General features: G+C 40.8%; 1 protein-coding gene and 1 pseudogene across 2 annotated transcripts; both read left to right on the top strand.

Annotated features, from left to right (window-relative positions):
- Nucleotides 1-314: 314 nt before the first annotated feature.
- On the top strand, nucleotides 315-2,926 carry LOC146477851 (allatostatin-A receptor-like). The gene has a single exon (XM_085112954.1). The coding sequence runs from the start codon at nucleotides 726-728 to the stop codon at nucleotides 1,902-1,904; it is 1,179 nt and encodes a 392-aa protein (XP_084969080.1). The 5' UTR covers nucleotides 315-725; the 3' UTR covers nucleotides 1,905-2,926.
- A 4,769-nt stretch (nucleotides 2,927-7,695) lies between these two features.
- On the top strand, nucleotides 7,696-15,701 carry LOC146477850 (uncharacterized; annotated as a pseudogene). Its single transcript, XR_014865282.1, has 2 exons — nucleotides 7,696-8,503; nucleotides 14,168-15,701. The product of XR_014865282.1 is annotated as an uncharacterized LOC146477850 (transcript).
- Nucleotides 15,702-15,740: the final 39 nt, after the last annotated feature.

Here is a 15,740-nt window from a genome sequence, read left to right as displayed (position 1 = left end):
TCGGGCCCTCAGTCAAATTTTTGCGCCTCCAGTATACAGATCCACTTAGAAAAGCCACGCAAAATGACTTTATCGCTTGGGTTTATACAAGAAGAGGAACTTCCTCTTATTTCTTAGCGTGTTTCGACAAAAATATCTGTTTGTTTTTCAGTTAATATATGCAGACCTTTCATTTCCCCGTCTCGCAGATGTTAAATATGTAATTTGAGTTGAAAAAAGAAAAAAAAAAGTTCTCGCAATATTAGTTTCCTTGTCATGAAACTTAATTACTTCTTTCACTCCAAAAAGCCATTAAACATTATTTCGAGAAAAACTCTCATTTGAATACCCAAGACTTATGATTCGACTATCCACAAACTTCAACGTTATATACATCCACCATAGCCTATACTCTGAGAGTAGTATGTTAAAACAAAGAATTCGAATAACCGCAATTAAGCCAAACAAAAGAAAATATTAAAGTCATGTTGACACAATGCCAAATTGAAAATGTCATTGAAAGACATCTTAAATGTAAACCACTATAATGTTTAGTCAATGATATTAATTTTCCGTCGTCGATAAAACCAAAACCCCACGGTCAGTTTTGTCGCCGATATACTCTGAAAGTCAGCACAAAGTAAAGTCACTTGTTTATCTGCTAACTGGTGAAACAAAACTGAGCACCGTTATTTAAGAGAGGAATTCATCAGATCTCTCGTCGTCAAAGAGCAAGTAACACAATCATGTCGGAAAACTCGAGCTCGACATTGCCATTCAACAACCCATCTACAACGAGTGGATCTCCCAACAGTACCAACGAAGATTGTAATTTCGCCGACTCCAATGCAGAAAAGGTACTCAAGGTTCTTGCCTATTCCATTATTCTCCTAGTATCTCTGGTTGGAAATGCCCTTGTAATTCTGGTGTTTTACAAGAACAAGCAGCTACGAAGGTCCATTAATTATTATGTTCTTAACATGGCCGTGTCCGATCTCTTCACTCCCTTGACAATCATGCCGGTCAATATTGTAAATATTATTTCAGGTTCCACTGCCTTTATGGTCGATAGCCCTTTGGAGCTTGGGAACATCTTATGCAAGCTTTGCTACTTTCTTCCTGATGTTTCTTTGATGGTCTCCATCCAAAGCCTTCTTCTGATATCAGTAGACAGGTTCATAGCTGTTGTTTTTCCATTGCAGATAAAACTAATCTCGTCCAAAGTGCGTTTTATCTGCATTTCTTGTACCTGGATTATAGCCATTGCTGTTCATGCACCTTACTTTTACACTTTCAAACTGATATCGGATGGAAATTCATATCATTGCTTGCAGCGCTGGGGTGGTAACCATGTGGAAATTCACAAGAGATATCTCACGGCAGTATTCATTACTTTCTACCTGGTACCAATGTGTGTCTTCGCCGTCTTGTACTGCACAATAGCTTGGACTTTGAAATGGAGGCACAAACAAAGGAAAAGTATGTCCATAAGCGGCCGACGCGGTTTATATCAAAACAACACGCACATTATCCGTTTATCAGTAGCCATATTAACAGCTTATGCTGCATGTATAGGTCCAATGTTTGTCTTAATCTTTATTAGAATTTTCATGTGGAATTGGCAGGCTCCACCTATCTGCGCATTTCAAACCGTGTTTCCGTTTGTTTCACGCTTCATGGCTTATTCGTGGAGTGCCATCAACCCATGCATCTGTTTTTCTTTTAGTAAGAACTACCGAAGCGGTCTTAAAGAAATAATTACTGCCCGAGCTGGTACCAGTAGTCTTCGAATGAAAACAGGAATTACCAGTCTTAGAAAACGTGCTACTAGCTCAGGGTCTGAGCGTATCTGTCTGAGGGTCATTGAACAAGACCAAGGAGATGAAAAAGAAGACGAACAAAAGGAAGGGGAAGAGCCTGTATGAGACAGAAGGAAAGGAGAAAATGATCAAGAATACAAATGTAGACGGGAAGACGATGGCGAGGAAGAAGAACTGGAGAAGCGCCCCACAGTAGCAGCAGAAGGAGGAGGAGGCGGAGGAGGACATGATAAAAAAGAAAGATTATGTCAATTACGGACACATTTTATCTTTAAAAGCTGACTTTGCTGACTCTGTTTTCGGAGGATTTGTAAATGACATTAGGGACAACTTATATTAACTGGCCGCAAATGGAAGAGACGAAAGATTTCAATTCCGGGAAGATCAATTTCAAAGACTTTTAAGTCACCTGCATAATGCCTTCAAACGTACGTCTACTTACAGTCTGCCAGTTGAGAGGTTCGCCTTGCTGGTAACTGTTAAGACTCCATGTTACGTTATAAAAAGGGACTCGTTAGCATGTTGTGTATCATTTATTTAATATCCACTCTAAACGTGACTGCTCATCTTCAACACTAAGATGTCGTACTGTTCTTTTTTTTTAATTTTTTTTTTACCACGAAACTTATTGGAAGCCTAATACGGCGCATTGGTTATGTAAATATCCATTACCTTGTATTCGCTGAAGTTTATACTTTCCCGAGTGTATGAAAACCTGCAAATAAGATAAAAACTATGTGAAATCGTATTAAATGATGGCCTTTCTGTAAAATCGCTACAGTTAGCAAACACTGCGGGAAACAGGCCCGTTATATTGTGAATACAGTTAGCAAATGTACCTTAGTTAATGACGCTTTATTCATTTTGTTCTTTGTAGTGTAAAGAAGGCTGAAAAAGATTAGGTTGTCGACATGAAAGGAATTGTGTGAGACCGTCCAGAGTGTGACTCTGAAGACGTTTCTGCAATATCGTCTAGACCATCCGCAGGGATGCATTGCGGTTCTGTTTAGTTTCAACAGTTTCACTTGCAACCTTTGTGAAATCCCAGGTGAATGGGTTTCCAAGTCTGTACCAATTACTATCAGTAGGTGAAGGGTTTATCGTGTATGAATAGGAGGGTAGTTGTTTGTGAAAATTAAAATAATTATTAGCTAAAATGTTGTTGTCTATAGTGGGTAAGTTGAGGGAATGACCTCTGTAACGCAGCAATCTGCAGCTCCATTTTGTGATAATGACATGTATAAACATAAATCAAAAATTAATATTTGGTACAGCTGTACCAATGCTTTGCGGTGCACTGGAAGAAAGAATATCTTATTTACAATCAAAACCGATTATGCTCCTTTACAATCTTTTTAAGAATAAGGAACAAATGATGAAAACGAGGCATTCAAGTCCGGTCAAACTTTGTTGTAAGTGTTTTTAACGCATTGCTCCTACTAGTCATTTAAAAAACTATACAATAATATCTAGGGGGAAATGGGGTAAGGGACGAAGTACCGCAATGTGGTAGCTATGTCAATTATAACCCTCTTCTAGGGGTCGGAATCGCCATTGCGGCTTTATGAGAGGTGACAATTCTCTCCAGGAGATAACCAATTCCCCCCCCCCCCCCCCTCCCCAGTTATTAAGAGACAGGTGATAATCCTACGTAGGGGGTGATAATTCCGAAAGTGACTAAGACAGAGGTGATTTAAGCAATAGGCGACTTTTTCCATGTTTACATAGCCTCATCTAAACACGACGGGGGTTGGGAGAATTCGAGACAGTTATGTTCGAGAGTTTTCCAAACTTCCGGGGTGTTTAGATGAGGCTATGTAAACGCGGAAAAAAGTCCTTTATTGCTTTTAAAAAAATTTCTCAAAAATAATTCGACAAATAAAGAGAAAGTTTGTTTATTTATTTCTTGATTGAAATAGATTTTATCAATATACGCTCTGAACAATCATATTTGCTGCTTAAGCCAACGAGAGCGCGCATCTGACAACACATGAACATATCAAAATATTCGTTTTATCAAGTCAAAATCAAGTTGAAATTTGTGGCGAGCGCGAACGAGCGCCGTGTAGTTGACGTCGTTTTCAGCTTTGAGTCCTCGTAAATCTTGCAGAAAAATACCGAAAGTTCGGGGAAAACTAGAAGAAATGTTCAAAATATATGATTCTGTAAGGAAAAAACCTTCAAGATGAAGAGTTTATTTAAGCTGAAAATGAATGTCTTTGTGCTCTTGAAATTAAAGTTGCATGAAATTGTCCCGGCGTACTTGCCCAATTTGGCAGCCTAAGAACATGGTTGAAAAGTTGAATGGCGCATCGTGCGTTGGGAAGTTTTGCTGGTTAGGAATCATAGCACAAGCAGCGGATCCAAATTTTTGAAGTTGTTGCTGGTAATATTCCCTGCTAGAAGAGGTCTCTGACGGCGAGAGGGGATAGAGACCTCTGCCGGCCCTCGACGAATCTTCTGTCTCGCATGCGCTAAGGTTTCCTAGCAACGAGTGACATTTTAGCCACATGTAACACGAGCTTTGCAAACCACTTTGCGCGCGAATTGCAACCGCGGTAGGGCGATGTGTGAAATTACTGATAGCTGTATGCGGAAATGCCACGGACTCCTCAAAAACATCGCAAATTCAAAGAATAGAATTCTCCACGGACACCAGTAAGACCAGCAGCTGTAGGCAAAGATGAATACTGCCTTTTGTGCCGAGTAAATTTCAAGTTAAGCGGCCAGAACACCTGGCGATCGCTAAATACAAGCGATTGAAAAGCTGTAGTTTGCGGTTTGTTGGAGAGCACTGCTAACTTTAAAAAGGAATCTTCACCGCTTTGTAAGGGATGCTTTCGCAAAGCGGAATCATCAATCAAGCGAAGTTAGAACTCTGAAGATGGCAAACGTGAAATAACTGAAGTGCGTACTAACTTTTGTAAACCAGCGGAAGCCGTAACAACTGGGCTAGGAAATTTCAAGCGCACAATCTGAACAGAGTATGCGCATTGCGTATTAACGGTAACCGGTTTTGGAAACCGATCAGTTTCGACCAAAAATCTGGTCGGCGGCTACATGAGAGAACGCGTCGGGAACCGGCTGAGGTCTCTCTCCCTTCTCGCCGTCAGAGACCTTTGCTAGCAGGGAACTGGTAATAGTAATAGTAATAGTAATAGTAATAGTAATAGTAATAGTAATAGTAATAGTAATAGTAATAGTAATAGTAATAGTAATAGTAATAGTAATAGTAATAGTAATAGTAATAGTAATAAAGTAATAGTAATAGTAATAGTAATAGTAATAGTAATAGTAATAGTAATAGTAATAGTAATAGTAATAGTAATAGTAATAGTGATAGTAATAGTAATAGTAAGTAATAGTAATAGTAATAGTAATAGTAATAGTAATAGTAATAGTAATAGTAATAGTAATAGCAATAGTAATAGTAATAGTAATAGTTAGTAATAGTAATAGTAATAGTAATAGTAATAGTAATGGTAAAGGTAATAGTAATACTAGATTTTTACGCTGAGAACGTCTCTGAGAAAATATATTTTATACAAATTCGACAGCCAAAACACGGCAACCGGCCGTGCAAAGTTTGATTTGAAACATTTATAGTCTGTAGTATATAGTTTTGTGTTCGTTTACGTGTACATTTTTTTAGAAGAAAGAATGTTGTTTTAGAGAATTTCATTGTAGTATTCAGATGAAAAATTACCTTAAAAAAACGTTTACAGCGTATATTGTTGCTTCAGCTCCCTCCATGCACGAGGTCGTCTAGCTCACGGTCATCGAGGCAGGCAAAGCGATGTGGTTCTTCGTTAAATGAATAACTCTTTTCTTTCTTTTGCTTTTTCTCTCCTCGGGCTTAATGATGAAGAGATAGGCAAACCCACATCAAAATTTAGGAAATTTTTCTCCATTTCCTTAACAGTTGTACTTGAAATTATTTTGCGAGTCTGGCGAAAGCTCTGAAATGTTTTCAATTTGTGCCGGGAAACACAGAAAGCGTGACGTCACAACCGTGTTAACATACTCTCATCTAATCACACCTATCGACCTACGAGAGCGCGCGTTCTCTCTTAAATATTTTCTAAAATCCTATTTAGGGGAGTGGGAGTTACTAGGACAGAGGTGATAATCCCTCTCTAGGGGGTGATAACCCATCAAATTACTAAGAGATAATTCTTTCCAGGGGTGATACGTAATAATCCTTATTTCCGTATTATTTATTAATCCGTATTATTTCAGGTTCCACTGCCTTTATGGTCGATACCCCTTTGGTGCTTGGGAACATCTTATGCAAGCTTTGTTACTTTCTCCCTGATGTTTCTTTGATGGTCTCCATCCAAAGCCTTCTGTTGATATCAGTCGACAGGTTTATAGCTGTTGTGTTCCCATTGCAGATAAAACTAATATCATCTAAAGTGCGTTTTATCTGCATTTCTGGTACCTGGATTGTGGCCATTGCTATTCATGCACCTTACTTTTACACTTTCAAACTGATAACCGATGGAAATTCATATAATTGCTTGAAACGCTGGGGTGAATGGGCTGACCATGTGAACTGAATTCACAAGAGATATCTCACCGCAGTTTTCATTACTTTCTACCTGGTACCAATTTGTATCTTCGCCGTCTTGTACTGCACAATAGCTTGGACTTTGAAATGGAGGCACAAACAAAGGGAAAAAATCTCCACCAGCGATCGATGCGCTTCATATCAAACAAATACACACATTATCCGGTTGTCGGTAGCCATATTAACAGCCTATGCTGTATGTATAGGTCCACAGTTTGTCTTTATCTTTATTCTTATTTCCTTGTGGCATTGGCAGAATCCACCTATCTGCGCATTTCAAACCGTGATTCCGTTTGTTTCACTCTTCTTGGTGCATTCGTGGAGTGCCATCAACCCAGGTATCTGTTTTACTTTTAGTAAGAACTACTGAAGCAGTTTTAAAGATGGATTTTATTTCGAGCAAATAAAAGCTTTTATGTCTCCCTCCCGGGTGTCTTCTCTATAAGGTTTGTCACAGGGGACAGGGGTGAGTTGGTTGTGAGACAATGGCTCATGGTTCCTCGTTTGAACCTTGGATCTTTACTAAAACAGATCACCATCGTATGATTATCACGAGACTCTCCGGACAATAACCTTTTCGCAACATCACGAGGCTTTTGGCCAAATGCTCACTCACAGTAAAAATACTTAGCCTCGCTTTCATAGTTAGGCAAAGACCCTTTATAAGAGGGTGTATCCATTAGTTCGCCCTCTCAGTCTGCAAGCCTTAAACTTCAGATTTCAAGAATCAAGCCATCAACGTTAAGTATACCCCTTTTAGTCTTTATTCTTTTTACGCCTTTTCATATTTTGAATTTGCTACTATGAATTGTACACACAAAGTCCTTATTTGGGGGCACTCATTTGTCCGTCGGCTTAATGTATTTCTTCATCAAAGTCGCGACAGACGAACGGTTCCGGACTTTGACCTAGCGTCAGTAGATCTTTCGTTTCTTGGTATTGGTGGCAGAACAGTTCCTAAGACACTACAATTTGACATCGCTAAAGTTAAGGCTTTGCAGCCTGAAATTATACTCTTGGAGCTGGGATCCAACGATCTGTGTTCTGGTGGGCGGCGCCCTGAGTCAGTTGGCTCGGATATTCAGCACTTAGTATCTATTCTGCACGATCATTGCGGCGCCGCCTTTGTAGTGGTTTGCCAGGTCATTCACAGATCCAAAACGCCCACTCATATCCCTGACTACAATGTTAAAGTTGATGTTTTAAATCAGTATCTACAAGTGGTTCTCGAACCACTCGTTTATGCGGACTTCTGGTATCACAAGGGGCTACGTAATCCCAACATTCCTGTATTATGCCGCGATGGAGTACATCTCAATGATCAAGGCGCAATTTTGTTTGCCTTGAAACAAATTTCGGGCGATAAGGGTCGTGAGGCGATCTGACAGCTTCAAACGTGTCATTATCCACCAGACATTTGCGTTTGCTCTGATTGATAACTGTTTTATGTTATTTTACGGACCGGTTTTGACACCATATCCGGCATATTTTGGATGTTCCTCGCGGCATCTCAATTTTTGGGTTTGCCAAACATGTTGCCGATTTGTTCCTTAACTAAACCGGTTCCTGTAGTGACTCGTTTGTCATTTATTTCTTTCATGAGCATAAATGTTCTGTGATTATGACCGCCCTCTTAAACCACCCCTTCAACCCCCCCCCCCCCCCTCTTTTTTACACCTTTGCTCTTTCTCAACTAGAATTTATCGCGCATGTTTAGGTCAATACACTATGCTGACCCGAGGAAAGCGCCGCAGTCCAGCTACAGCCACGCCATCCACTGCGGGTAAAAAACCAAAAGCTGGAGTCTCCAAATCCCCTGGCCGTTCTCGTTCAAAGGCACAAGTTCCAGCCATAAACCGCACCACTGGCACTCATCCGAGCGCACTAGCACGTCAACCAGTCATCCAGACCACATCAACTGCGCCTGCGCCCGCGCCCGCGCCCGCGCCGTCAACTTCCTCCACAGCCACTAACTCGGCGACGGCTAACTTGCTACCCGAATTAACATCTGCCATTTCAGCCGCCGTGGTCCAAAGCCTGAGGTCTGCTGGCTTACTTTCCACCGAAGATACAGCCTCCGATCCTGCTGCTGCTGTACAGGGGTCAGTGGCAACGGTTGTTCAAGATATTACTGGTGAGGGCCAAATCGCTATTAATACACAATTAGCTAACTCAGTAATAGAACCTGGTAGTCTCGAGACTGATACAAGGCCTGAAAAGATCCACCAATTGATTTCCGTTCCCTTGTCGAGTAAAGTTCCAGACAAAATTCAGACAAAAAATTTGGGCCAATGAATACATCGATCTTGGAACTTTGCTCTCCTCCCTTCCGGGAGATCCAAAATATAATTTTACTGTTAAATCGTCTTCTTCGTCTAACCAGCCCATTGTCAGTCTTGAGCCTGCCCAGGTTTCCAAACGCATAGTGACTATTGATCAGTGGACTACTGCTTTTCAAACTTTCGTGGCGATTTACACAGTACGCTTTCCAGATAGCGCCCCAGGGTTAATGAAATACAGTGCAACGATGCGTGATCTGGCAGCTAAGAACGCTAATTGGCGTTATTATGACGAGAATTTTCGCTACTTGCGTCAAAAATCCTTGTTTCCCTGGGAAGAAATCCATTGGGAATTGTGGTTGCAGGCGCATCACATGACTAGAAGCTCTTCTCAGGGCAACCTCGCAAACAATATTAAGAGCAATTCTCCAGGACAGTGAAGCAAAGTTGGAAATGAAAATTTTTAACCCCCCTTCATTTTTTGTGTGGAGGTAGGTTACCTGGAGGGATGAACAAAAACAGCCATATCTGGATCGGCAGGTGCGTCGTTGCCATGGAGACTGCACTTGATCACGTCGGCCTGAGGTCTATGTTCTGACCGAAAAATTCACTCTCAAATAGTAAAAATAAACGAGTCTGGTTCTCGAGTACATGTGAACCAATTCAAATGAAATTCATGCAGATGGTAGAACAACTCTCCCAGTTTATAAAATTTGCCGTTAGAGTATTTTGGGTTCTATAATCAAGAAGACAATGTTCGTATTACTATGTTGCCTGTCAGCCATTTTGACAAGAAGGAAAAACAAGCACAACCATATTCGTTATTTCTCCGAAAGTACTCTTTCCACATAAACCAAATTAGCAGCAGAGCTTACATAGATATTGAAGTTTATAAATATTAAAAAACCTATTTGGGGAAAATTATATTCTGGCCATGGGTGTTGAAGACATCCGAGGCAAGTTGCAAAAAATTGCAAAATTGGAAATGTTGAGGTCTCCAGTATTTGGTTCAAACAGGCTTTAGATAGAGAATATCAGCTTCAGAGGTTTTTTCATTCATCTTATCTGTTATCTACATTTGATTGATTAGGTTTTGGCCAACGAATTTGATGAAATATAAATTTAAACCAAGCCTACCTTGCAACTTTTCGGAATTTCTTCAGGATGCTTTTGTCGTATAGGATGATGACCAAATCTTGCGCAGACTCTAGGGGAAAGGACAAATCTAAATGGCAAGCCTCGCCAAACATCTACTTTTAGACCAAAGGTGATGATGCATTAACCCGAATAAAGAACAGTCGAACAGGTCAAACACAGTCGTATGTCGAGTATCGAAATAATTCATCAATACAATCCATCCAGGAAGTTGAAGAGATGCATCAAGATCACAGCTGAGCAAATGCATCTCTGCGACGATTCTGAATAAGGTCTTTGGTTAAATCGAGCCGTACATTCCGTGGTGCATGGTTGGGAAGCGAAGAAATCGGTGTTTGCGACCTGTTTACAACCAAACGTATGTAGACCGGAAATGCGAGTAGCAAAACTGCTGACCGGATGTAGTTTTAAATGCGATATACGCGCTTTTTGTTTGTTTGTGTTTGTAGCTTCGGCTAATTGTTGCAATGGTATTATCTCTTCTTTAGATACTTTTGGTACAATATATCATTGATAGGGGGATAAAAGGACGACTTTTGATCCGCTTTTATGATCGTTTTACAGTGGTGAATAAAGAGGACAAAATAAAAGCGCTTCACTAGTCGTTTTACGCAACCACCGAAGCCGCCCATGTTTCCTGGGTTTGTTTGTTTGTTTTTTTAATTCATTGCTTATTGGATGTTAAGGATGGCCTGCATGTAAGATACGTCGCTGATCTGGGGCATTAGCGTACACATTCGAAGTAACGAAGTTGGAATTTTTGACCCACCTCTCCTCCAGAAATAAATAAGTCCTCTCCAAGCCGATAAATTTTCACATTCAGTACCTAATACCTGCCCAAATGTTTATTTATTTATGTTTTGCTGTTGTTTTTTTGGTGGGGGGAGGGGTGACCGGACGTAAATTTAAATTTGTGTCGTCGATCAAAAACAGTGTAAGGGGATTTGCATATCGTCGTGCGAAGGAAAATATCCTGGTCGGGACAATGGAAAGTTGGTCTCTTTCAAATCCCAAAAGGGACGTTTCGGTTTGTGAGTGCAGTGGAAACAATATAAAACTCAGTCAATGTCAAATGGATATTTCCAGGCACGTGCAAGCCTACGGACTTAGTATAAACCGTGATGAAATCAGCGACGAAATGGATCTTATTCTTTGCCGTGCAGGTAAATAAATGTAACATTTCACGCGCGAATTTTTCATTCTCTTGTCACGAATAGTTTACCATAACTGAATTTGTGATTGCATTTTGTGAGAGGAATTTTTTTTTTTGGGGGGGGGGAGGGGGGGGGGGGGGAGAAGGTTGCGGCTATTTTGATCATGCGTTCAATCAGTCACCCAAGCTTCAGTTCAGCTTCATTTCCTTTGTTTTTGTTTTCATTCGGTTATTCTGTTTTTTTTTTGTTTTGTTTTGTTTTGTTTTTTTTTTTTTTTGGCTTTCTTCACGATTGCCATTGTGAAACAACTCCATTACAAGAGGATATCATTACACATACCTCCGGTGTTACATCCCATTACATTGTGTTACATCCGGTCAGCAGTTGTGGTTCTCGGACTTCCGGCCTATGCGTTCAGTTTATTTACCATTCTTGGCTTGTCGACTATCGCAATATCTGACTTGATTTTAGCCAAAGACGTTACTTTGGATTTTTCAAAGGCATGCATTTGCTTTGTACATCGATCTCGACACATTTACTTTACTTCCTGGCTGAATAATATTGATGAATTTAGGTGTTCGACGGCAGAAACCGCAAGCATTACGACCATGTTTTGGACTTTGTCAACAATTCTTTCTCAAGTGTATGCGGGCTACTTGTATCATCATCCCTGGTCTGAAACACAGCAAACTGGATATTCGATGGGAGTAACTGTTAGTCTGCGCTAGATTTGGTCAAAAAGACGAAACGTGTGAAGGAAAGACACTGGAGAGAAGCAGGCGACGAAAGCATCTTGAAGAAATTCCCAAAACCCTCGAGGTAGGTTTTGTATCAATTTATATTTCATCAAATTTGTTGGCCAAAACCTTATTTACTAAATGTAGGTAGCAGACAAGATGATAAAAGATACTTTTGAAGCTGATTTTCTCTCTCTAAAGCCTGTTTGAGCTAAATACTAGAGCTCTCAAAATTACCAATTTTACAATTTTTTACAATTTGTCGGCAGGTGTCTTCAGCGCCCATGGCCAGAATATAGTTTTCCCCAAATTGAATTTATGATATTTTGAAACGTCAATATCTATGTAATCTCTGCTGCTAATTTGGTTTATGTGGAAAGAGTACTTTCGGAGAAATAACAAATATCGTTGTGCTTGGTTTTCCTGCTTGTCTAAATGGCTGACAGGGAACATAGTAGGACGAGCATTTTCTTCTTGTTTATAAAACCCAAATTATTGTAACGGCAAATTTTATAAACTGGGAGAGTGGTTTTAACATCTGTATGAATTTCATTTGAATTGGTTTACATGCACCCGAGAACCAGACTCGCTTACTTTTACTTTTTGAGAGTGGAACTTTTGCTCAAAACATGGTCCTAAGGCCGACTTCATCTAGTGCGGTTACCATGGCAACGATACATCTGCCGATCCAAATATGGTTGTTTTTGTCTATTCCCCAAGGTAACCTACCTACACGCAAAAATTGAAGAGGGGTTAAAATTTTTCATTTCCAACTTTGCTTCACTTTCCTGGAGAATTGCTCTTAATAGGCAGGTGAAACAGCCCTTTCCTCGGGGGTTTTGTTGGAAATTCCATCAAGGCGACAAATGTTTCGGATGTAATTTTAAACATGACTGCTTCAAATGTGGTGCCGTCCACCCGGCCTCCAAATGTAAACAGATCAAACCTTCAGCTCCCACATCACGCACTCCAACTTCCACTACCGCTCCCAACTCCAGTCAAAGTAGATAAGTTAAACTATTATTTAGACGGTTATTCGCTTAGATCTAAACAATATCTCATTGATGGCTTTAACAAAGGTTTTATGCTTGACTATGTGGGACCCCGCGTGCCCTCCACTTGCAACAATCTTTTGTCGGCCACTCAGAATCCTGCCGCTGTCAATGATAAATTATCCAAGGAAATAAATTTAGGTCGGATTGCAGGCCCTTTCGTCACACAACCCCTTCCTTTGTTACACATTTCTCCGCTCGGACTGATTCCAAAGAAGACGCCAGGGGAATTTCGCTTAATTCATCACTTATCCTTTCCCTTTGGTAATTTTATTAACTCTCACATTCCCACAGAGGCCTCATCTGTTCACTATGCATCTATCGACGATGCTATCAGGCTCATTAGGCGCACAGGCAGGGGCTGTGCCCTAGCAAAAACTGATGTCAAAAATGCCTTCCGTTTAATACCAATTAACCCAGGAGATTATGACTTACTGGGTATTTTTTGGGAAGGCAAGTTTTATTTCGGTAAATGTTTGCCAATGGGAGCTAGTAACTCCTGCAAAATCTGGGAGGCCTTTTCTACAGGATTAGAATGGATAGCCCGGTACAAGTTAGATATCTCGGGCATCTTACACCTTTTAGACGACTTTCTTATCATTGACAACACATTATCATCATGTGCTAACAACCTGACGAAGTTTCTGGGGCTTTGTGGTGAATTAGGTGTCCCCATGGTGCCTGAGAAAACTGTCGGTCCTAGTACTGTGTTATCTTTCGCGGGTATTGAACTCGATACTTGCAAGATGGAGGCACGTCTCCCACAAGACAAGCTTTGTAAATGTACCACTCTCATTCAACTTTTTCTTCAGCGAAAAAAGGTTTCCCTTAGGGAGTTGCAATCGCTTGTCGGATTGCTAAATTTTACTTGCTCTGTTGTCGTGCCAGGTCGAACTTTTCTCCGCAGGATGATAAACCTCACAGTAGGCATCCGGCGCCCGACACACTTAATTAGGTTAACACGTGCAGTGAAAGCCGATCTTAAGCTCTGGTTAGAATTTCTTACAGATTATAATGGCAAGTCATTTTTCTTAGATTTTCATTGGCTTTCCTCAACTCATCTTCATCTTTATACTGATGCGTCAGGCTCCTTAGGTTATGGGGCTGTGTTTGGTCGTAAATGGCTTTACGGGCCATGGCCAGCTAATTGGACCTCTAAAAATATCATCGTTCTCGAAAAGTTTTCAATCGTAGTTAGCATGATACTCTGGGCGGCTGAGCTAGCTGATAAATGTATCATTTTTCATACTGACAACCAAGCCCTATCAGAGGTCATTAATAAGAAATCAACTAAAGATAAGGAGCTGTTGGTTTTTCTGCACGCTTTGGTTCTCTCCTGCTTGAAACATAATATACTTTTTAAAGCTGTGCATATCCCGGGCGTTCTAAACACCAAAGCTGATGCTTTATCGCGTTTGCAGGTGACCAAATTCAAGTCCATCGCCTCGGACATGGCATTAGAACCAACAGCTGTGCCTCATCATCTGTTACCAGAGAACTGGCATCTATAACTAAAACACTATTAGAAGCTAGCATTAGTAAGGGGTCCGCTTCCGTTTACAAGCGACCATGGAAGTTATTTACTGATTGGTGCGTTCAATATTTGGGTGATATGCCTGTCACGCTACCAATCCAGCCAGCTATTCTGGCTCTTTTTATCTCTCATTTATACTCACTTAAGTATGCTTCGTCATCCGTAACTACCTATATTTCCGCTATCAGTTATGTCCATAAACTCGCAGAATAAGCCGATCCTACGGATTCGCCTCTGATCGTGCAAGTCCTGAAGGGCTATAGGAAATTAGCTCCAGTTAATGACGTGCGTTTACCTATCACTCTACCGGTGCTGCGTCAATTAATCGGCGCTTTTGATCACACTATTTCATCGCGCTATCAGATTTTACTTATGTCTGCAATGTGTGCCATAGCATTTTTCGCCTTTCTTCGAATTGGCGAGATCACAGCTTCTCGTAGCGATGCCACTAATCTCATAGATATTACTCAGTTAGATCGCCTCGTTGATGATCGAGGAATTGTTAGGGCCCTTCAGTTAACTATTTGTAACTATAAACATAAGAACTCCGGGCCACCCTTCGTAATTTATATATATCCAGAAGCGACTTGCTGTCCAGTACAGCTTATATTAAATTTTATATCTATGAGGGGTCCGGTTCGCGGTCCTTTTTTTTGTTGGCCAGATGGGACACCCATCAGCCGCAGGTTTTTTGTAGAGAGACCTAATGCCGCTCTTAAATTTTGCAACCTAGATACTTCTTTGTACAAGGCCCATAGTTTCCGCATCGGTGCTGCTAGCTGGGCATCTGCCAAAGGGTTTTCCGACTCTCAAATCCGCCTTCTGGGCCGCTGGAAGTCAACTGCTTTTCTTCGCTATATTCGAACTCCTAGCATTAAGACTAGATTAGCCGATTCTTGTAGTTGAAAACTTATGTAGGCGCTATGTTTTCATTAGCCAAAAGTCAGTTCCTGCCAACAGCCTTCGGGTGGGGCGGGCCGCTCAAGCAGCGCCCTGTGGCCTTTTTTCTGGCCCTCACCTTTGCTAGAGCTTTTAATACCTTATTGTTACCTCACCGTTTGTCAGATATTAGTTTAAGTTTTGTACTTTTCAATTAAAAGCGGCCATTAACAATGGCCAAATTTTTATCCCAAAACAAAGTGAGTTTGTGTTATGTCTTAGGGTTTTACTAAAGCGCTCTCGCAAACAAGCTTGGCTGTTGGCAAGCAAAATTGGTCTCTTTAAATGTTGCTCGCAACCGCAGAGAGGAGACATAAATGAATTTTATTTCGAGCAAATAAAAGCTTTTATGTCTCCCTTCCGGGTGTCTTCTCTATAAGGTTTGTCACAGGGGACAGGGGTGAGTTGGTTGTGAGACAATGGCTCATGGTTCCTCGTTTGAACCTTGGATCTTTACTAAAACAGATCACCATCGTATGATTATCACGAGACTCTCCGGACAATAACCTTTCCGCAACATC

This window comes from Pavona decussata, unplaced genomic scaffold, assembly GCF_977016875.1.
Source record: "Pavona decussata unplaced genomic scaffold, jaPavDecu1.1 SCAFFOLD_68, whole genome shotgun sequence".
In the NCBI taxonomy this organism is placed as follows: Eukaryota; Metazoa; Cnidaria; class Anthozoa; order Scleractinia; family Agariciidae; genus Pavona; species Pavona decussata.
The sequence above is the reverse complement of the archived record's forward strand: the minus strand, read 5'-3'. Positions and strand labels throughout refer to the sequence as shown.